The sequence below is a fragment of the Macadamia integrifolia genome, unplaced genomic scaffold (genome assembly GCF_013358625.1).
Source record: "Macadamia integrifolia cultivar HAES 741 unplaced genomic scaffold, SCU_Mint_v3 scaffold125, whole genome shotgun sequence".
Lineage (NCBI taxonomy): Eukaryota > Viridiplantae > Streptophyta > Magnoliopsida > Proteales > Proteaceae > Macadamia > Macadamia integrifolia.
Genome location: NW_024868131.1, coordinates 160,738 through 185,388, shown reverse-complemented (window position 1 = coordinate 185,388; position 24,651 = coordinate 160,738). Strand labels below are relative to the sequence as shown.

At 40.3% G+C, this 24,651-nt stretch overlaps 1 protein-coding gene across 1 annotated transcript in view; it reads right to left on the bottom strand.

Annotated features, from left to right (window-relative positions):
* LOC122063201 (2-isopropylmalate synthase A-like) overlaps positions 1 to 24,651 on the bottom strand; it is an 85,392-nt gene that overhangs the window by 35,528 nt on the left and 25,213 nt on the right. The window contains exon 6 of the mRNA XM_042626916.1: positions 12,777 to 12,877. Coding sequence (XP_042482850.1) covers positions 12,777 to 12,877 — 101 coding nt within the window. The remainder of the gene's footprint in view (positions 1 to 12,776; positions 12,878 to 24,651) is intronic.

Genomic DNA, 24,651 nt, shown 5'->3' with positions numbered 1-24,651 from the left:
ACGTGGGTTATTTATTTTCAGTTATTTATTTATTTAATTTTAATTGCGTGGCTTGCGTCTTTAAATTCTTAGATGACGAATGGTTAGGACGTTATTTTAGATACATATGTTTAGGACAGTAATTAGAATTAGATCACAACCAATAATCGGTTCACTTTCACATTATTAAAAGAAATAAAAAAATAGTGGCTACTCTCCTTGTGTTCGACCCGTAACTACACTGATCCATACGCTTGCGGTTACATTTTAAATCCCAACAGTGATATCATCCCTACGGTCCTTACAGAAATGCTCAAGGGATTTGATGACATGAGCCATAGCCATAGATTCGAACTTGATCAGTATCAAGGAAGTCCTACAATTTTCCAGATTTGGCTCCTCGAGAAACTGAAGTTGACTAGGCCATTAAAAGAATGCCAACTCGGAGCTCTTTGCTACCCTGAAAGGAGGGAAGCCCCGGAATTCAAGATCATTAACTCCAAGGTTGTTTTCATCGACATTCAAGGTTCCAAAACTGAAGAACCCATCCTTGATAGCTTATGTTACTTGACCACCCACCACATTATTTATATTGTCTTGTACATAATAGGCTGAAACTGAAACCGTATCAAGAACATCTTGAGGAAGTGATTGGACACTTTGAGAAGATCTCGTTTGAATACTTCCAAAGGGATAACAACCGGTTTGCCGACGCCCTTGCAACCTTGGCTTCCATGGTAGAATACAACCCTATGGCTAGAGTCTGACCATTCTCAGTGGAACAAAGAAGCAGACCCATTTATCAAAACTTGGTGAACTCTCTCACGATAGATGGTCGGTCTTGGTTCGCTCATATTGTGGATTTTATCAGGGAAAGGAAATACCCGGTTGAAGCCACAGAAAGGGAAAAGAAATTTCAGAGAAGATATGCCACCTAGTTTATCCTTCAAGAAGACTTGTACAAGAGGTCCTATGATGGAATATAGTTGCTATGTGGATGAAGAACAAGCTACCACCATCATAGAGGAAATTCATCAAGGTCTCTGTGGACCCCATATGAATGCGAAGATGCTTTCTAAGAAGATTCTTAGGCTAGGATACTATTGGAACACAATGGAAGCAGCCTGCGTGAGTTTTGTCAAGAAATGTCACAAATGTCAATTATTTGCCAATATCATACATATTCCGCCAACGGAATTGCACTCACTCAATTCTCCTTGGCCATTCTCTACTTGGGGCATTGACATCATTGGGAAGATCAACCCCAAAGTATCCAATAGCCACGAGTTCATCTTGGTAGCCATTGATTACTTTACCAAGTTGGTGGAAGCTCAGTCATATGTAGTCCTCATATCTGCTAAAGTAGCAAAATTCATCCAAGAAAATATCATTTCCCGATATGGAGTACCTCAAGAGTTGGTATCGGATCAGGGATCCCATTTCTGGGGCAAAACCGACAATTTATACGAAGTTCGGTATCTAAAGCATCGCTCTACCACTTACAAGCCACAGACCAATGGGGCAGTAGAAGCAGCTAATAAGAATATCAAGGTGGTCTTATAGAAAATGGCTGAGACACAAGGATTGGGCGGATAAGCTACCATTGGCTTTGTGGGCATATCAGACTTTTGTACGATCCACGACGGGGGCAACCCCTTTTTTTTTTGTATATGGGGTTGAGGTGGTTCTGCCCGTACAAATCCTAGTATCATCCCTAAGGGTGCTTCTTCATAGTTAGTTACCGAAAGAAGAATGGGTGAAGGCCAGACATGACGAGCTCAACTTTCTTGACGAAAGGCGTATGAAAGCCATGGACAACCTAAAAAAAATAACTAAGAATGGCAAGGGCCTTCAACAAGAATGTGAAGCCACGTCATATAGAAGAGGGTGAACTTGTTCTTCGAGAACAAAGAGCCTTAATTCTTGACCCAAGAGGGAAATTCAAGCCCAACTGGAGTGGCCCATTCACTGTCAAAAAGATTCTACCTGGCAAGGCTGTGAAACTCATTGACCACAACGGCAAAGATATATCCAGATTGGTCAACATGGATCAACTCAAGAAATAGTATGTCTAATAGGGTGAATAGCCCAAACTACGCTAGACCTGATTCCTCTCAAGGGATACATAGGCAACTTGACATGTGCAAGTGCGGTCTCAACCATCTCAAGGCAATAAATTAGTTCCTAGATTAACAATCAAAGTATCCAAAAGATCATTATAGCTTGTGTCCCCAAGAATAGCCATTTGGCATGCAAGGCCATTAGACATCCGTCATGCGTCTATGGTCCTCCAAATTCTTATCTAAAATTCCATCCCCCAAAAGTCGCCAACTAGCACCAGTATGTCAAGGCCAGTTCATTCCCCATCATTGATTAGTAAAAAAAAAAAATGTCTGATGTAGCAATGGTGAAGGTTTGGTTGTGTCAATAGCTAATGAGTGATACTTGGTAAATCACCGCCTTCCCTTTTGTTTGTGATGGCTGCAAGAAAAGTCATGGACTCATTGGATGAAATGTTGAGAAAATGGACCTTGGACATCAACATGAGGGCACCAAGACTGCTAGAATCTGTGAATATGTCGATGCTCAGTCAGATCGGGTGTGTAAAACTACATCACCATGTACTCTAACAAGCGCCTCAACACTGGGAAACCAATCTTCATGTGTTTCAGTTTGGATTAGTTGAGATCTGCCCGACTCTCGAAGAATTCCAAGTTTGTATGCTATCTCCACCCAAGGGCAGGTTAATACAACCATCTTTGAAGGAAGATTACTCAGAGGAAATTCAGGATTTCTTCGGATGGAAGGAGGAAGTGAAGCAATTCGTTAGATATGGGAATTGACATTCTGAAGGTGGCGAAGATTTTCGCTAAGTATCTATCATTGGGAGGAATCCATCAACAAAGATCACAGCATGCTTATCTACTTTGCATGACAACTCGCTATGTTCTCCGAACTTCCAGACGTGGTGCACCACTTGTTCTAATGGAAGTGGTAAAGCAATTGAAGAAAGGAGGTAATATCATCCCTACGGTCCTTGCAGAAATGCTCAAGGGATTTGATGACATGAGCCATAGCCATAGATTCGAACTTGATCAGTATCAAGGAAGTCCTACAATTTTCCAGATTTGGCTCCTCGAGAAACTGAAGTTGACTAGGCCATTAAAAGAATGCCAACTCGGAGCTCTTTGCTACCAGGAAAGAGGGAAGCCCCGGAATTCAAGCTCATTGTTGATTGGAAAGAGTACCTACAAGGGAAAACGACAAAGGATATTGCAAGGGGATGCCCAGGGAAGTCACAAGAGGATTTTCTGATGAAGGCCCCTAGATACAACTACCCCAGGTTGATGAGATTGACTCACCCGTCCTTTTACCTACCTACGTATATCAGCCGACAGTATGGACTGAAAGCAGATGACCCAGAGGAGTTGGTGAACTTTTACCCACCCTAAGAATTGTCCCCCTATATTGTTACCTATCTATCCCGTTTATGGTAGGAAAGTTATTTTCATGTAATTCACTTGGTAGTAAAATAAGGAAATATTTGGATTTTCGTGTTATCCCGATTATTCTAATGAAGATTTGAGTTGCGGAATTAATTATGCCTAAACATTCCAAACCATAAATAAAAGGAAATTTTCTTTGTGCCAAAGATAGGTTTCCATTCATGAACTGCTAAAAAAAAAATGAACAAACAGGGGGAGGGAAAAAGAAAAAATATACATGTGATTGTGATTGCAAGAACTACAGGAACAGATCCCTAAGAGTCAAAGTCCTCGTCTGAACCATACTCAGTGTCGCCCTCATGGAATGGCGAGGAGTCCGTGGGTGTCAACCCCGAATCCGCCAACCTTCAGATTAGATCCTGAATCTGTGCTTGCTGTTGGGCGTTCTCCTGCTGATAGGAGCTGATTTGGCTCTCTAAGGCAACAATCCTGCCATCCTAAGGAATATAAGAGATGGTCAAGAAAAGAGTAATAAAAGAATAAGAAAAAAAAAGAGAAGGGGAAAGGTACCTTGTCGATCACCACCTCACACAAGCCCTGATGCATCCTCCTGATCTCGGTATAGACCTCTGGAGACACCTGAGAAGAAGCATATCAGCCAAGGGAGGTCGCAAGCCAAGCAAACGAAGGATGATTAGATACTCACATAGTCATATGGAATAGGCAGCCCGAGAGAAGCATCTATGTCAGTTCACCGCCTCAAAAGATGAGGGATGCTAGGATTGGCTGTGTTGTGATATGACCAACCTGGGAAGCCATGGAAGGGAATGGTGGCTATCCTAAGGGATCCACCCACACTAGTAGAAGGTCCGGCTTGGGATGGACCAGCAGCCCTGACATGTGATTGAATGGTAGAAAGGTTTACACGCCGTGTTCTCCCCTAAAAGAACATTAATAAAGGTTAAAAGGAATTGAAGACTAAAGGTGATACTCAAGGAGGAGCAACATACCACTGGGCCGTCAGGACCAAAAGGGGTACAAACAATCTCTTCCTCAAGGAAAGTCTTGTAGTCCCTATCCTGCTCAAGGAATGAATCACCCCATATTCCTTAGACCAGTCTCTCGATTTGGTCCGTAGGAATGTACTCTGGACAATGCATGGTTGGTGGAGGAAGGCAAGGAGAGAAGTGTGTATCAACATCAGACCATTGGGGTATAACCCTCTCTTCTAAATACCAGGCATGGCCCATATACCCCTGAATAGGACTCGGTTCTCTGATAAGTATCTAGCCTGAGTAACGTCATCAAAGTTTGGGAACGTAAGAGGATGGAATTGTCTCCAAGTGACCTGCAAATTCAAGAAAAAATAAGTGCGGCACTGGATATAAGGAAATCTAATGACAAAGACGGCTTACTTTTGTAAGACCGTTCAAGAGGGCACGAGCAATGGTCCCTGGAGAATGGCGTCGGCACCAGCCCCTGCGTACTCGGCTATCTCCCCATCTCACAGCTATGGGAAAGGGCGATGCTTGAGGGTCCTTCAGTATGGGAGCCATAATCTCCATATGCTCATAGCACCAAGACTGATTTGAAAAATCAAAGTGAAGAAATGTAACCAAATGAAAAGAAATGAGTACAAGTACAACAGATCACCTGGAGGATGTAGCCCACTCCCTTGAGACCTCGGTCTCCATATGATAACAGATCCAAAGACCGCAGAAAATATGCATAAGCAGCCCCGCCCCAATCCCAGGTGTCCACGTCCCGGATATTCCGGAAGAAGGCAGCCATGCGAATGTCTACACCGCCTCGGAGGTCACCAAAGAGACTAACCCACAGTGAACAGAAGGAAAGAACGGGTCACCAGTGCTATGTTACCAGGGTTTACCCCCAGGCTGGCCCTCCACCAACGAGCACTGATCTCGCCTAGGTGGATATATATCTGATCACCCTTGATATCTATGCCTGTCAAGTCCGTGAACTCCCTAGCTGTCAAAGTCTCGGGAAGGGTCAAGGGCCTCCCCCTAATGGTATGCTTGTCAAGGCATAGAAGCACAGGAGCGTGATAGTGATCTCGCCAGTAGGAAGATGGAAGGAGTAAGTACTCGGCCACCACTGCTCCATCAGGGCCCCTGCCAATGCCGGGCTGAGCTTCCTAATCTCTATGGAAGCCAATCGACTCAGGTATGATGAGTTAACCAACTCCACTCTGCGGGGGAGCATCTTATACCAATCCCGAGCAGTGTTTGGATGGCCATATCTAGCCAAGGTTGGTGGTTACTCCCCCATCATGCTCCTGGAATAAAAAATAAAAACAAAAAAAAAAAAAACAAAAAATATAATAATTAAAAAATGATAAGAGAAAGCAAAACAATAATGAATGGATAAAGAAAAATAAATAAAATGCAAGGACTTACCCATGAACCCCATATTGAGTTGCAGACATGATTCTGAGTATTGTAAAGTTTCTGTCCGGAGTACCAGTCCGCAAGGCCCTCATCCCCTTGAGAAAAGTTGCTACAACCATCCAACTGGACCTCTCCACAAGTCTCTCTTTCTTCTCTCAACCATATTTCCCAAAATCATAAAGAATCCCAAGAAGTTCCACAATTTGCAAAGAAGCCCAAAAAGATGTCAAATTCTCCAAATGACTCCTTCCTCAAGAACTACGAAGGTCCTCAAAAGGAAGATGAAGAACATCAAGGAAAACCTGAAGATCTTCAGAAAAAATTTGAAGAAACCCGAAAAAATGCAAAAAACTTCAGATCTTCAAGGAGATTCAAAAACTCGAGCTCACTCGCTCACAAATCGTTCCCAACTCAAAAAAATTGGAATGGAGAATGACCAGGAGGCGGGACCATTTATGGGTAAAAAAAATTTGTTTTCAAAAAAAAAAAATATATATCTTGCCACAAATACCAAGTTCAAAATAAATTCTTGTGGTAGATGAAAATTATATAACACGAAAGTGGAAGGTAAAAATCAAGGGGAAGGTAAAATCCAAATTTATGTGGTAAGTGAAAATTATATCACATGAAAAGGGGAAAGTAAAAGTCAAAATTCCATTGGTAGGTAAAAAATTATGGTAAAAAAAAATCGAAAACAAACAGCAAGATTCCGAATCAAAAGCAAAGAGAAAAATTCCAAATTAAAAAGCCAAAATTCAAGACTCCAATCTCTTGGTTCAAAATCAAGAACCTCGATCAAAGGACAAAAGAGAAATCAAGAAAAGAAGCAATTTCATTTACAATATCATTGACCCGGCCCCAGGTGGCCCAGTTTCATCAAAGTGGCCCTAGGTGGCCCAATCTCTTTGAGTCGGCTCCGAGTGGCCCGATCTCATTAATGAATTCCCCAGGCTGGCACATAGAAGCCCGACCAAGGAAAATTCAGGAATCCAAATGTTTTCTTTTACAAGATTGAAAGATCAACGAATTTCTTTCTTGTAAACAACAGTCCCAGATAACCCAAATTGGGTCGAAAGACCCAGCCTGGAGACCAAACCCCCTAGACTGGCACATACAAGCCCAGCATAAGAAAAGACAAAGATCAAGTACTAACATCTTTTGCAGGATTGGAAGAGCAGCAAATTTCTTTACTACAAATCAGCGACCCAAGTGAGTCTTAAACTTTAAAGTAGCTAAAAGATATTACCTATTGCATTTTTCAACTCCGTTATTAATGAGCAAAATGACGCCAGTATATGCTCCGGGTGACAAAATGTGGTCGTTCTTTTTTTTACCCTTCAGCTGTTGGCACAGGCCTCGTCCAAAGAGGGGCATTCTGTAAACATCCCCCTCCAGCTATGATGAATTGCGGATATTGGATGTGACTTCTTGCTTTCGATCGACAGAGATGATAATTGATAAAGGGAACCCAGAAACATCCCCCACCTACCCAAAAACCCCGAAAATCCCATGCGGGAGAAAAAAGGGTCCAATTATGACTTTGATATATATAGGAATCCGGTCAGGATGACCGCACAGATGGATAGTACTCGGAATTACGATTCCAACGATATATGGTACGTCAAAATCGGACCATCGAATCTCTCGCACTCTCCTATAATTTTACACCTAGTTGCATGCATCACGGCCGGCCGGCCAGCCAACCAGCCATGCACGCATGCCGCACCCGTTGGCCAGCCAGCCAGCCCCGTGTGCCCCCGTATGCCAACCCCATGCCCTCGCCTACCCACCTCGCCCACAGGCGCCTACCAGCAACACGCCACCACATGCCAACCCCACGCGCCCCCACATGCCAACCACACACCCCCACCTTCCAGCCCCACGCGCCCCCGCATGCCAACCCTACACCCCTGCCTGCCAGCCCTGCGCGCTTGCACCTGCCAGCCGTAGGACCCCGCTTGCCATCCCCGAGCGCCAGCACCTGCCAGCCCTGCTCGCACCCAACGCTGTTCTATGCACTCACGCCAGCCCCGTGCACCCCTGCCCAATCACGTGTGCCACCGTCAATGGCCGGAATATGTGTTCCGCTGACCCAGTGGGTGAAGAGATCACTTGTGCACCTTACACTGTCCCGCTAGCATACCCCACTTCGTAACCTCCCATTCGCCCAAAAAGGAATCTTTTTACCTTATTGGCCCAAAAAAACTTACTTTTTTCCTATTAGTCCAAGAAAATCATCTTCCACCCCATTGGTCCAAATTCTCATATTTTTATCCCATTAGTGTAGAAAAATCACTTTTTCCCACATTGGCTAAGGGAATTCCCTTTCCCTCCCCATTGGTTCAAGAATCCTATAAATACCCCCCTCCCTTTGATTTTTCACACCACAACATCCAAGTCTCCAAGTGAGCATTTTTGGTAGAGAAGCTCTACCCTCTCTCCTCCCCTTTCCCTTTGAGGTTTTTCAAGTCTTCGGAGAGATCTTCATAAGATCCGAAGTGTTCTTCGAATCTTCGAAGTGTTCTTCGGATCTTCGAAGTGTTCTTCGGGCCTTTGAAACTCTTCAATCCTTTGCCTTCTTTGAGTGAGATTATGCGTAGAAGAAATTTCCCCTTAGTCTCCCATCCCCTCTTGAGGTTCTTCCAGTCTTCGGAGAAATCTTCATAAGATCACTTCGGATCTTCAAAGTGTTCTTCGGGCATTCGAAGTTCCTCAATCTCTAGGATCAGCCTATCCCTAGCAGAAGCTCTGTCGAAGTGCCACCTCAGCCTAGCCCTCCCATAGCCTATCCCCAACGGAAGCTCTGCCGGAGTGCCACCTCAGCCAAAACCCGGAAGTAGCTCATCCCTAGCGGAAGCCCTGTCGAATCAATACCACAGTCAAAATCCGAAAGTAACCGTTCCTAGTCGGAACTCTGTCCAATCAATATCTCTCGAAAAAAGGAAGTTGAAGGTCAAGATGATATTCCCCTGAGCCAAGAGAATCCAAAAGACAGTCCGTGCCAGTGCTAATCAGAGGTCCACCCCTCTTGACCCGAAACTGGGGTCAAGCTCAGGTATAATTTCTCAACAAAATTAGCACAATGTAAACTTTATATTGACCTTGTTTTAGTATACATAGTTATTTAAATTCAATCAATGTATATATGTGTGAAAACTTAGCCATACATACGAAATAGGAACAATTGTGGAAAATGTTTGTTCTTAAGCATCTAGTAGGAAGATCGGTATTGGGTAGATTGGGTGCCTAACACCTTCCCAACTTTATAACCTAACACTTACCCGAAATCTCTAGACTAGACCAATTCTCGGGCCATTTTCTCAGAAATTGGGCCCACCCTTGGGTCCTAGGCTCATAATCCTAGGTGGCGATTCCAAACCCTTTTTGTATGATCCCGATCCCTATATTGGACAATCATCAAATCCCCGTCTCGAATAAAGAATTTTACACTCCTGCAAATTAGGCCTCCACGTATCTCTGAGCGGCGATACGACGGTGCGGGGCCCCTGGGTAAGCGCACATGACACATCCCTCCCTCATGAAAAAGAAAGAGAGGAGAGAGGACGGAGTGTATGCAAGTCCTTTTACCCCTCCCCACCAAAAGGGGGAAGAGAGATCTCATCTCCGGCCACTACCCTCCCAATTACTCTTTAGTTAAAAGTTGTTATTGAGAGGTGAGATGCCTAAACCTTTGAGGGGTGTGATACCCAAAACCTGAGGGATTTCATCCTTCTCAACCCTCCATCTTGTTTTTTCTTCTTAGCTTCCATTACTATTTTCTGTTCTTAATTATTTTCGCTGTGAGATTTCCAAGAGACAGTTTTTCAGATCTGTCAAGCCCTATTAAATCAGAATCGACCAGCAAAGGAATTCCAGTTTTGAAGTCCAATCAATCTCCAATATCTCCTCCATCTGAACACCAATCTGCCTAGTCTTGCTAGGGGTTGTTCCACATCATTAGTGGATCAATCAATCCATCTTGGAAGAACCATTCAAGGCTACCGGCTGCTGTCCCTGCAGAATTCTGATAAATTCTCTCTCCTAGGTCTGATTTTCAAGAAAGTGAATATCTCAGCAATCGACCGTCGAAAGTCCTTCAAATTTTTAGGTTTTTGTACCCTTCCTAGGGACTACCTACGCCCAAGAGTGCAGCTCAATTGTAGCCCTACAGACTTGGCCCCACCTTTCTTTGTCCAGCCATATTGTAGGTCTTTCTCTCTCCCAAGTTCTAGGCTCCCGTCCTTGAGCTTAAAGTTGCCTTTCACGGATTCTCCATTTGATTTGAGTACAATCACTCATTTGGGAGCAAGCATATCGATGTCGTTATGACTTTATCAAGTTGTAGGAATCAAAGTAAACGTTCAATTCCTTTACCCAATCAAGGAGCATGTATGAAGTAATTTTTCTCTGAAAACCACGCAGTTCCATTGTTTAGATTGGTTCCAACACCAATTAATGTAAGATTGAATCAATCTCAGGTACGATTTTTAGTAAATTCAATAAAAATCAGATTCAGGGACGGATAGTATGAACAAAACAAAAATAAGAGAATAAAGGAAAGAATGGATAGGGGAATGGCTATCTCAGCCGGGGCCTCTCACCCTCAATTATCTTCACTGATGATCATCCTTTCTTAGGGAATAATTTTGCAGCTAGCAAAAATAAACTTTCATTCAATCAAATTTGTGTTCAATGTTGTAGCCTCTTACAAACTTATATAGAAGACTTAAAACTGACTCAAACACTAAAGGAAAGGCCTAACCCAATCCTTAACTAGTTGGGAAACCTAAACAGACTAAAAAATTGAAATAACAAAGAAAATAGACTCAAAATAGGACTTTAACTAAATTAATGAATTAAATCTCCTTTTTTTACGTTCTACCTATATTTAAGGCCCATTAAAGTGGTTCATTACAAAGATAACATATGGCATCAAAGGCCCAACATATACATAACCCAACCCAATGCTTATTTCCAATAAAATAACTCATTAAGTGACTTATCTGCATCAAAAAAGGCTCAAGGCACATATAACCCAACCATGGACCAAAATAAAGTATTCCAAGGCCCAATCATAGTTTAAAGTATCGCTACGAATCGTACCGTATTGCCGATACGTATCTGTATTGGCCCTTACCGATACAACACATAGAATTTTTTAAATCCTTTTGTATCAATATGTATCCTACGTTACATACCGATACACCACTGATATGAAAAGATACGCACCAATACTCTATGAAAAATTAAAAATTAAGGTGAAATGTACGCTTCGGTACGTATCAGTATGTATTTGACACATACCAATACGTACTGATACAGTGCACTACGATCATATAATGGCCAAGATGGATCGTTTTTCATAAAAAACACGATTTTTTAGGGGTTTTTGTTCTGAAGTAGCTGTAAGACATTTTTTCTCTTTAACTAAAATGGAAATCAAGGTTGGGAACAAGAATTTTACATTTATGGGACACGTACAAACCTTGGATTCTTAGTGCAATACTCACAATTTAGTGTTTATGCATAATACATGTTATATATAGCTTTTTTAACTTCTTTTTTTATGCAAAAATGTATAAAAAATTGTTTTCTATCCATTTATGTGTGTATCTTAGCGTATCTCCGATAAGTATCTTAATTTTGGCTAACCGATACGGTGACCGATACCGATACTTTAATCCTTGGACCCGATTGAACACCCTTAACTACATTAAACCTTGATCACAAGGTTAGATAAAACATATTGATTTTTACAAGGGCGATGATGTGCTTTGGTCATGAGTATGAAATTCCATACATTTCCTATGTCTTGTATATAATGTAGCTTTAATAATCCCAAGATTACCCAATGAAGAAAGGAGAAAAACGATAAACAGAAGTCAGAAGAATTTAAATATTTCTCCATTTGAGGAACCTAAACTAGTGATGTATAAGATGGTAAATAAAATATCTCATTGAACCGAGGTGAAAAAGGGCTTCACAAATGTTCCTCAAGGGACTTTATTTCAGGTTTGGGAACCATTAGTTTTTTCAAGAATGGAAGTGGACAGACTCACACCTACTTAGCACCCACTGAAGAAGTGAAATTAAATTTCAATGTCTGTTCTGTTGGAAAACCTGGCCCTTCTGCAATGGGTGGCACTGTAAGATTGCTTCATGCTTGAGTAGATGTGGCATACAAAGGTCCTACCAGGAAGGGGCTTAACTCATACAAACTTGATGTCCTTAAAAATTGGTTGAGAACATACTTGTGATGCAGAAAGGATATGGCAGTAAATGTGGAAGGAGATTACTTAAACATCATTACCTGGATCTCTAACTCTTCAGAGTTGAGACGAGCCTTGGAAATTCACTAATTTCATTTGGTCCATTAGACACCTTTCTCAAGTTTGGGTTGCTTATCAAAGGAATTCTAGAACTGTTAATGAAGATAGCTGATGATTTGGTCACGCAGACCATGGTACACCCTATGTTTAGTTATTGGGATAGCATTCTTTTGCGAGGATAACCAATTAGCTTTGCCTCTCCAATAGGCTTGTTGTATCTTCTTATTTCGGGATATCAACAAATTGTTGCTTATCAAGAGAAAAATTCGCACTTTGAAATGTCAATGAGATAACAATGGCTTCTTCAGATTGTATAAACCCTTTCAAAAGATCCAGCTCAAACGAAATCACTTCACTAAAGTATAAAAGATAGCTAGCAATTCACAATATGAGAAGTTTTGCTTTCAAGGAGCATCCAAAAATTAGGACCAGTTGAGACAAACAGCTTCTGAAATTGGAAAAAAAAAATTAATACAACCGTTATAGATGAAAGTCAATCTTAGAGAAGAAATCTTAAACAAATACAAAGACACATACAAAATGAGCCTAAAACCATTATGGAAGTATAAGAGAGGTGCATGTAAAATAATAATAGTTAATAAAGTATTCCATACCTAAGTTTTCCAAGGACAATGCCAGATTCATTAGATCGCTGTAACCCAATATCTTCAGGGGAAATGATCTCATAGGTACTTTTATGTTTAAGCATTCCATCCTACAAAAGGAAAATCTTATGAAATTAACTTTCATACTTATTTTCCTTGACATAAACATGATAATTTGTCAATGCACAAGTATGGTCTTTCTCAATTTCAGACCTTCAACATCTGGACCCACCTTTCTCTGTTAAACATTAATTGTATCTTTTAGATGACTAAAATGTGTTGTACTTTATTAATTTTTATAGGGTAGTTATTGGTGTCATAACTGTTTGTGACGTTTCCCTAAGTCATAAGATAGATATGAGCCATCATTTTTCCCATCTAAATCATGTATTCCTGCTCAGAGATGGGAGAGTGCACAGTGATGTCTAGAGTACTAGTTCACATGCATGGACAGGATGAATTTCAATACAAGAGGGGTATTTGATTGAATTAGATTCTGAAATTATGATACATAGCTAATCAAGAACATGTCCTCTCTATCCAACAGTTGGAATGGACACATCATCAGTCCATGTTGCAGAATAGGAGCCTTGTGAATTGGAAGACTAACAGACCCTGAGACAACAATCTTTTGCCTTTTCATAACCAAAAAGCAGTATAATTATTTTCATTTTTAAGGTTTTAGGGGCCGCACTGTAGAACAGGACAACCCAGTCATGAGGCTCCCGCTGAAATAACTAATATCTTTAGGGTAATTTTTACTCGTTCTCCCATCACAAGGAAGAGGATTTCAGTTAAGTGCAACACATAATGGCAACAAGCTAAGGTAGAGTTGGTGGAAAAGAAGCATAGCATGTGATGGTTCACCTTCAACTCAACTAAACTCAGCTTATCCCAACTAAATCGGATTGGCTACATGGATCTTTTTCTCCCGACTCTTATGGCTACTTCAATCTGAATTTAGTCACCCTTCATATTGGAGCATTCAAAGGCCTCCGTTGCACATGTTTATGCTACCTCAAACCACTCTCACAAGTTATCATGTATCGGAGCTACTTCTAGACTAGCTCTAATTTGTTCAATCCTCATTTTATATTTTCTAGCTTTACCACTCATCGATGATCCATCCCAACATCTTCATTTAAGCTACACAAAGTTTTTTTATATGTTTTTTCTTCACTACTCATCATTCAACTCCATACATCATTACTGATCACATATATATATATATATATATATATTTTTTTTTTTTGAGTTTTAAAGGAATACGTAAACCACACAACACTCCGGATGCACCCATCCACATCATCCACCCCATTCTAATTTTTATGCAACACCACTCTTTTCTCTTTCTTTACATATGATTGAGCCTAGTGATGAGTGGCGACACATGGCATGACACATGTGGAATGGCAAATCAGTAAAAGCCTGACCAACTCCAAGACCGATCCGTGACCTCGGAAGACCGATTCCGCCTACCAATAGTGGCCAACCCAATCCTGATGGTTAGTTTAGAAGGCGAGTGCACATCTAGCCAACCCCGATGGTCGCCCATAGCTCATTTGGTGCATTGGCTCCAAGATGCCAACCTCGCAGGTTGGCTTCTGCCCGACCAGAGTACCGACGCCCCATTACCGACATGACCCCCCCCCCCCGAGATTCCCAGGCTTCCAACTCAACAAATATTCTTGCTTGAAGCACACAAGCAATCTCGCCGAGAGATTGACCCTTATACGAATCCTAACCAAATAAAGAAACACTTACCTAACAGGACTCTTCTAAGAGGTCTCCTACTAAAACTGAACTACTTACAGTATAGGGACTCTCCACAACTTCCTTATCCCACACTCACGGTCTATAAATATACAACTACGCTCCCAATAAGGGGGATAGACCACTTTTGATTAGGATTATCTATTGCATAGAAATCTGACTTGGGCATCAAAGAGTCCCCCGCGGAACAACCCGGCTCTCCCTTGACCACTCTTTTGTGCAGGTCGTTCGAGGACCTTGAAACAATTTCTTGCAGCAACACCTAGGTACCTAAAATTTTCACTTTGTAGTATCTCTCTATCATCAATTTTCACAACTTAACTTTAAGACATATTGTTTATAAAGTTACACACTATATACTATGTTTTTCTTGTACTTATCATAAAACCTTTTGATTTCAAGGTTGATCTACAAAATCCAAAATTTTCATTTATCCTGCTTTTGTTTCATCCCCCAAAACAATATCATCACGGAAAATTATACACCAAGGGTTCAAATCTTGAATGTCTCTAGTAAGCTAATCTAAGATTGGCAAAAATAAATATGGGCTTAAATCCGATCCTATATGTAATTGTGAATGGGAATTCACTACCCACTACCCCCTCCCCAAACAATTCTTACACTAGTCACTGCACTATTATACATATATTTGACACGATCCACATACTCAAAACATTTTTTGTTCTTCTATAGTTGCAAATTATCTCTCTTGCAACTCTATCATAAGCTTTTTCAAGTCAATAAAGGCCATATTGAGATCCTTTTTACACTATCTTTCCATTAGTCTCCTACGAATAAATAGCTTCTATGGTTGATCTTCCTAGAATATAACCAAATTGGTTATCCAAAATATTAGTTTCTCGTCACAAATGGGTTTCAATTACTCTCTCTCATAAGTACATAGTATAGCTCATAAGTTTTATTCCCCTATAGTTATTACAACTTTGAATATCATCTTTGTTGAACTCGCACCGTCACTAAGGCGGGGTGAATCAATGACTCTCAGGTTTCTGTACTTTTTGTTTCACTAAGAGACGAACAAATGAAGCAAGCACACAATCTCACAACATAAGATATAACGTGGTTTGCCGGTGTGGTTATGTCAATGGTGCAAATGGCTACTAGGATTACAATCAAAATCTAGCTTGAATGTATTTCACACAATACAGTTCAGCAGCACCCACCGCTAGGTGCACCAACCCCAAATTTACGTAGCAACCATTACAAAGGAGTGCCAACCATTTTCTCAAGCACCCACTTGATAGTTACAGGGATATTCAACAGAATGGCATAAGAATGTTGCCAATAAAAGCATATGCTTGTGACTCAGGTATTTGATCACATACCCAACCTACAGTCAAGCATACATGTTCTTGAGAAGATGTAAAACAAATGATTTACCTCCTAGTAAAGTAACTTCCCTCCTCTTATTTATTCATCCAAAAAAAAGTAATTTTCCTCCTCTTCTCAGCCTTAATCAAGACTTCACAAAGGCTTGAATATTTTTGAAGCCTTTCACTCCCCTCTTGCTTATTGCATGATTCTGTCACTAAATCTTCTCTCCCTTTGAGACTCAATAGTGTGTGAAGAGCTTCACATAGAGTAGAATCAAGAGTTTGGATGATCGCTTCAAGATCTTCTCATCTCCCTTTCTCTTTTTCTAGGGATTTCTCCTTTTAAGAGCTCTTCTTATCCCTTACCCTTTTTTATGCTTGACAACATCCATTTATAGAATATATGTCAAAAGAAAAGATAAAAATCACAGATTTGATTTGATGCAGCAGACGTCTAGTTTGATATACGAATGTTTGATGTGACTTTTTTGCTCGAACGTCCACTTATTGTTTGAGGACATCTGTTGGATCAGAATGACGAATAGACAGAGGTGTAGACTGATTGTTAACAGTCTCGGGCAAGCATCTATTTAAGGCATGTGGATGCCGACTTACCATGCAGATGAACTTTGTAACAACGTTCGCCCATTTTACCAAGTGTGTTGGCAACAATACCATCATGCACACCTTGCTCACCAATCTCCCCCTTTGGAATTCTTGGCAACACACTCAATACAAAAGTAAATGTTTTATATTTGTTATTTCATTTAGTAAAGATATTATTCATAAGAAAATACGCCATATTTGAATCCAATAAAATAGTTTAAAAATCAACTTCCAAAAGCATAAAAAGTCAACCCCCCAGTCCAAGAACAAAAACTGGATTTTTTGTTGTAGGGGCTTTTTTTTTTTTTTTTTTTTTTTTTTTTTTTTGGGAGGAATTAATAAATTCATTATTAAGGAGGAAAGAATATACAACGGAAAAAAAGGAGGGGAGAAGGGGACCAAGGCCCACAAGGCACTACCAACTTAGGACTAGGGGGACCAACAACAAAACAATGAGACATCAGTGTGTGTGTGGGGGGGGGGGGGGGGAAGGGGATAATGGAAGAAGGAAGACCCCAGAAGCTAGGAGATGATAGTGAACCATGCGGTGTCTAATGCAACCAAGTTTGCAACTAACATCGAAGTAGACGGCATTCCAAATCTTATCGAACGAGCACAAATTGGAAGTCCGTCTACGAAGACTGTGCTCCATCTAAATATAATTGATGGTAACACAAAAGGCAAGCTTACCCGTAGTATCACAAATGGAGGAGCCACCTAAAGTCACATCCACCCAGATCCATTCTCGACTCAACGGGAGAATACTTCTTTGGGATGGCCAACAGCTGCTAAGGATCCTCTTCCAGACAGTGGAAGAGAAGGGGCAACAGAAAAAGAGATGATCGACATCTTCAGTGCCACTCCAGCATAGGCAACAAGAGTGAGCAACCTAAATATGCCAAGAAATGAGGAATGACTGCGTGGAGAGGCAGCTGGAAAAGGCTCACGAAACCGTGAAGCAGTGGCGGGGAATGTGGCCTTTGAACCAGATAATATTCCGCCAAGGGATAAAGGGGCCCTTGATACAAATGAGGTCCCAAGCAGAGGATGAAGAGAAGAGGCTCAAGGTGAAAGGGGTCCAAATGACCACATCTTCCCTTCCCTGATGCCCAGGAGGAATGGGAGGGAGGGAGGACCAGAGGTTAACCAGAGGGGGAGAGGAAGGAGGGGGGACCAATTGTTGTGGGAAATGATAAGAGGCACCTGTGGCAAATCAAAGCAGGCCGGAAGAGTAAACAGTCCTAGGATTGATTAAGGAGAGAAGAATACCAAAGGGCTCCCAGGGGTCTAGTAAGAGAGATCATGGAGTCATTTCATCCCAAGGCTCTCAATCTAGCGCAAATCTGGCAAAAAGCACTGTGCCCCAGATCCAAGATGAGTCAAAAGAGGGAGAAATAGTTGTGGGTGAGAGGCCCAAGCTGAGATAGCCATTCCCCTACCCCCCCCCCATTCTTCCCTTCTCTCTCCTCTATTTTTTTTATTTGTTCTAAATCTGAAATTTATTGAACATACTAAAGAACCTACCTGGGATTGGATCACTTGTGATTCAATCTTACATTATTGGAATCAGAGCCTAACTAAGACGGATCTAGAAGTTCGTTACTTTACTGGACAAAGGGATACATGCAAAGCCCTTGATTGGCTAGATTCTCTAGAGGAATATTTTGACTACTATAACTTGACAGAGACACGAAAGCTTCAATTTGCTTGCTCCCAGTTGATTGGTTGGCTCCCCTCATACTCTATGCTCTCCAAAAGGGCAACTCCGTGATGCAGATTCTTCACCAAACTAGGCTTGTTTTATTAGGAATAAGCCTAGGGTTGGATTCCATACATGTTAGGCCTTTGATCCCATGTGTTTTGAGTGTAATAGGCCACTTATATGGGCCTAAAAGAGGGGCTTTAAGGTTCCATATGGGATTACTAGTTTGTTTCATTTTTCATTAGTTTCCATTTAAGTTGGGTTTAATTTAAGTTATATTTGTTTTCTTAGGTATCAAGTTATTAGTAGTTAATTTTTAATTTCAGTTTTTAGTAAGTATTGTATGAGGAGACTAAATTAAGGTTTCCTTTTAAGGAACCTTCTATTTTGTAATTCCCTCCCCCATCATTATAAATAAAGAAGACAAGGCTCCTAAAGCTAAAAACGATTTTGATAAAACAAATTAATGATTGTCACTATTGTCTTCTCTATAAAGAGTTGTCTTGTGTTTGATCAAGGCTGATGGAATTGGTGTTTGATCCAATTGACTCTATGCAGGGGGAAGCCCGAGAGGTCCTCTTCCTTTGTTAAGAATCTACTGCTGCAACCATCTAAAGGTAATTGATTCCATCTTCTTCCATAGTCTTGCCCAGGAAATCTTCTTAGTTTCCTATTTAATCCCTGCTTCCTGAAACATTTTCAATCATCCTTTGTGGCTGAAAATTGGATTGAACCTCCCATCCACCTAGTACCTAAGGTTCATGGTATCGCATTTCGACCAGGTTTCGACCCCTGGGGAGACCGAAATTTCAGTCGAAACCTGAGAAATTTCGAGGATACTAGGGAAATTTTTCCAGTATGGTGGAAACTTAAGTTTCGACCCCCAAACAGTGTTTTTTTTGTACATCCTATTTTAAACATTTCTAACACATTCACAACATTAGTTTCATTAAAAAAAAAAAAAAAAACACATAAAGTCTTACTTGTGTGGTGAACCAAAGGTTCGATAATCATTACGCTGACTTGTTGACTTAAATTCTGAAACTATACTACATAATGACTATATATAGTCTATAATCTACATCAAAATATAAGACATAATCCAAATGATCCAAAATAAATAAAAATATTACATCATCAACAGTTATCTATCAACACTCAATAGTAGTGACTCAATTACTCAACACTCAAAAGTAGTGACTCAATTCCAAATAGTGTCTAGGCGGTTCCATCCAAGTAGTGACTCACTACCCTCAAGACACACATGTTATCTTTTCTAACATTATTTAGTAAGCTATTATACCTTATATCATAAAAAAATCAACATTAAGCCACATCAAATCATTAAAAATCAACATTTACCCATATCAAATCACAAAAAATCAAAATTAATTCACATTAAGTTATAAAGAATCAACATTTAACGAAATGCTCTTATTTTATAATAAGTTTGACTGGTCAAATGATTTTTATGTTTACATAAGACTTTTTGTATTAGGTATAACATAAAACTAGCTTTCCAACAAGTCTAAGATTACTTAAATCTGAGTTGTAATGACATAGTTATGCTTCGGTCAAACTTATTTTAAAGTGCGTGAATGCTGTTAAAATCGCCTTAATGAAAATAATTTTAGGGATATCAAAACAAAAGATTATTTTACCAGACTTTTGATTTTTAGCAATATTTTAACATTATAAGATTTATAAAATTTTCATAATTGAGAAAAACCCCAGCATTTAAAAGTTGAAAATCACCCCTATAACCAAAATCCAGATTTTGTTCTTAAACTGGGGGGGTTGACTTTTTATCCTTTAGGAATTTGATTTTTAAACTATTTTTATTAGATTCAAATTGGGGGTATTTCCTTATTTATGAATAATATCTTAAGTAAATGAATTAAATGATATTTGGCATAAATAAGTGCTAGAACACTGTTTCCCCAAGTTTAGTAATCAAAAAATGAAAATCTCCACTGTTACCCCAAGTTTCCCACACTTGCGAGAAAAGATGCACAAGAGAAGGTTGAAATTTCCCGAAACATGGGAAACATGGTCGAAACTGGTCGAAACCAGTCAAAATAGTGGATTTTCAAAAGTCACCAGAGGTTTCGTTTCGACCTCAGGCGATACCTGCGAAACATGCGAAATTTCACATGTTTCGCTCAAGTTCTTGAACCATACTAGTACTACCTTCGATCCAAACCTGGTCCAACTCTGACCAGCTAGTTGGGAGATATTCAAAATCTCCCCAATTGTCTCTGTTGACCTATTCTGCCCAGATTTGAAATTAATACACCTACCTTGCATTCTGTTGGTTTCTTTGGGTGTTGGATCATATTATCAGCTGGATTTAGGCCTCTTACAGTCTCTGATAAGGCCTCATCATCTATTGTTAGTTTTTTTCACAAATTCTTAACAGTTCTGTAATCGGTTGGTTGTTATAAACTTGGTTTTCCGCTTTGCTCTTGAGTTTCTTTATGTTGCTGATGGGAATCCGGGTTCCGAAATCGGATCCTTATGGGCCCACAAAAGAGCAAATATTTCAATCTAGGCAAACCAATGCCAATATTGTAATTTCTTTTGTAACTTTAGAGAACAGAAATGATAGAAACCCAGCTGGAAAAAGAGAAATTGCGGTGGTGAAAACTCCTTCCAAGTTCATCGATTCAGCCCAAGATCTTCGATAAAGCTTGGACACTCTCTAGCCTCGTGATTCCAATAGGAAGATACTTCAAAACAGAAAACAAAGGAGAGCAGTACCCTCTGCAATCAGATATGGGAGGTAGCTTTAGGTAACCTGAGTTGAAGGTTTGGTTTTTCACAGCAAGGATCACTTTCAGGCTTGAGATTCAAGGCTTAGGGTTGCCCTTCAATGGTGAACTAACCCCCAAAAGTTGAAGAAACAATATGAGATGAAGGAGACCTATCAACCTCTATGGGTCACCAACGTCCACTTCGAAACAGGACAGCAACTGTCGCTCAGAGCAGGGTAAGGGAAGAACCAGAAATAATAAAGATGAAGAAGAAGAACTAAAAATTTCAGAGAGGGAGGAAGGGGGGTTGGCAGCCATGGTTTCAACCAAAGAACTGTCTTATTCAATTTCAATTCAAAACTTTAATTCTTTAAAAATCTGAAATCTCCATTGAGTTACATCAATATAAAGGCAAGCAAAGTGTAAAAATGGACCTAAATGAATTGGAAACTGCCCTAAATAGCAACTGAAATAATATCTCCAACTAACTTGACCACACCATACACTAACAATTAAAGGAAACAAATCCAATAACTAAATTACTCCCAAATTTTCCATACCTAACTGCATCAACTGATACCACTTGATGTGAATCCGGGTTTCGAAATCGGATCGCTTATGGGCCCACAAAAAAACAAATATTTCAATCTAGGCAAACCAGTGGCAATATTGTAATTTCTGGTACAATTTAGAAGCCTTTTAGAGTGAAATAATTGACTAAGGACTTAACAAGAATTAAACCAAAGAGAAAGATGAGTTCTGGAAATAAAAATAGTAGTGGGGTTAAACTGAAACAAAATTCCAGAATGAGGGTTATTTTGACAATATCAGAGAAAAGGGTTTAAATGAAAATAGGGAGAAATATCATCTTCTACCTTATGTAACCTTAGAGAAGAGACATGATTGAAACCCAACAGGAAAAAGAGAACTTGCGATAGTGAGAACTCCTAGGTTCATCAATTCAGCCCAAGATCTTCGACGAAGCTTGGACACTCTCTGGCCTCTTGATTTCACTAGGAAGATACTTCAAAACAGCAAGCAAAGGAGAGTAGTACGCTCTGCAATCAGATCTGGGCAGTAGCTTTAGGTAACCTGAGTTGCAGGTTTCGTTTCTCACAGCTGGGATCACTTTCAGGCTTGAGATTCAAGGCTTAGGGTTGCCCTTCAATGGTGAACTAACCCACAAAAGTTGGTGAAGAAAGAAGATGAGATGAAGGAGATCTATCGACCCCTTATGGGTCACCAACGTCCATTTTGAAATAGGGCAGCTACTGTCGCTCAGAGCAGGGTAAGGGAAGAACCAGAAATAATAAAGATGAAGAAGAACTACAGAAGAAGTAGGTGAATAGAAGAGAAGAGATTAGAAAAAATTTCAGAGAGGGAGGAAGGGGGGGTTCGGCAGCCATGGTTTCAACCAAAGAACTGTCTCATTCAATTTCAATCAAAACTTTAATTCTTCAAAAATCTGAAATCTCCATTGAGTTACATCAATATAAAGTCAAGCAAAGTGTAAAAATGGAAGCTAAATAAATTGGAAACTACCCTAACTAACAACTGAAATAATATCTCCTACTAACTTGACCACACCCTACACTAACAATTAAAGGAAACAAATCAAATAACTAAATTACTCCCAAAATTTCCCCCGCCTAACTGCATCAACTCTCCCAGTCTTAAAAGAACTCGACTCTGTCGAGTTAGGTCGTGCTCCCAAGATACCTTTGTAAATCACTCGTCGATGAGCTGGCACATATCTCAAAACAGAAGACGGGAACACAACTCCAAGAGGAGGGAGAGTATGTTGACGTGTCACTGAAGCAAGAGACAGTCGCCAACATGGCATGTCTGATAGTGCGTGTGGAGTCATTAAGTACGTACGGCCTCCTTTCTTCACCTTGATGGTGTTCCGTGCACCATCATAGAGAATGCCTGCATGTCATTACCAAGGTCACCCTAGAAGAATGTCACAATGCACCAATGGCGTGACCAAGTAAGATACATAGTATTGTAATGGCCCAAACTGTAGATGTACTCGAACAACTGCAATGGCCTCTTCTCGAGTTGTGGGTCCAAAACGTTGCACGTAAATATTCTTGAAAAGTTGCCTCTGTCGAAGGTTGTGTGCTCGAATAAATTCAGCAGATATGAAGTTTGCTTTTGCCCCGGTAGCAACAACTGTATGAATATTAGTAGATTCGGAACCGTGCAGGAGAATACCCTTTTGTCTAAAGAGAGGAGCCTTGTCAACTAGTCTGTTTGAGAAGGGTGTAAGATAAGCGGAATGAGCTTCTACATCATCATCATCATCATAGTCAATATCATCTTCATCGAGGGGATAAGGATTTAAAGCAGGATCAAAATCATCACTCTTCTCTGCTGCATTCACAGAACGAGTCTTATTGGGGCACTTGTTGGAGTAGTGACCCTTCTCGCCACAACTATGGCATCTGATGTTCTTCACCCAATCACTATCCTCGTTGAATTCTAACCTTTTTTCTTCAACTCTGCGAGCTTCAGGCTTCTTTTCCTCCATATGTGGTGGAGGTCTATAAGCTGAAGGAGCCTTGAGCATGCTCTTCCAATAAATGGACTTCTCTTCAGCTGTCTTGGCATGAGCTACTACCGCATCAACAGACCTGAAATCAGTGTTAGCTAATTCAAGTCGGATCTCAATACTTATCCCACTGATATATATTTCATCACCTGTTGTTGGTTTGTTTCCTGAAGTCGACACCTTGAAGATAGTTTGTGGAATTCGAGGGTTTAGGTATCCACATCCTTGTTGCCTTGTTGCAAATTAAGCAATTTATGGAACATCACCTTCTCATAATTAAGAGGAACAAATTTCTCTGTCAGGATCTACTTCATGACCTCCCAATTGGTAACAGGTCCAAATCTTCTAACAAACCTTGCATACAGTAACATCATCCCATCATAAACATGCATATCCAATAAACTTGGTGAGGATGAGTTCACACTTTTTCTCGTCCAGAAGAGATTTATAAGCAAAAATTCTCTCCACTTCAAAGAATTCTTCAGGTCCCTTTTCACCACTGAACTTTGGAACCTCAACTATGATGCCATAATCTCTATCAAAAAAATATCGGATAACATCCTGAGTGACAATTGGATTAAGTTGCTGCCTATGAGGTGTATCTTCAATCCGTAAATTATTGAACTGAGAAGGTAGTGTAGAGGATCCTTCTTCAGCTCGTTTGTCGGACTTTCTCATAAAAGCAGTCATCTCTTTCATAAACTTGTCAAACTCAGCTTCAGTCCTCTCAAGCCTAGCATCAGTATTTTGTTGATTCTCACGTAGTACCCGTTAACCCTCAGCTAACTCACGATACAATTTATGTAGGTCGGCATTAGTGACATAACCTACCATGGTTAGGAAATTTACAGAAAAATTCACTCTGATACCACTTGATGCGAATCTAGGTTCTGAAATCGGATCGCTTATAGGCCCATAAAATAACAAATATTCAATCTAGGCAAACCAGTGGCAATATTGTAATTTCATATGTAACCTTAGTATTGTAATAATAGATTTTATGGGTTTTAGGGAAAGTGTCAGTTACCAAATGGACCCTAAGGGGTTTAATGGTCTTTGTAATTCCCTAGAACCTTCTCTCCATTGTTAAAAATAAAGAGGGTTTGTGTCATATTAGACACAAGTCATTACCCCACTCAACATGGTATCAGAGCAATAGGAT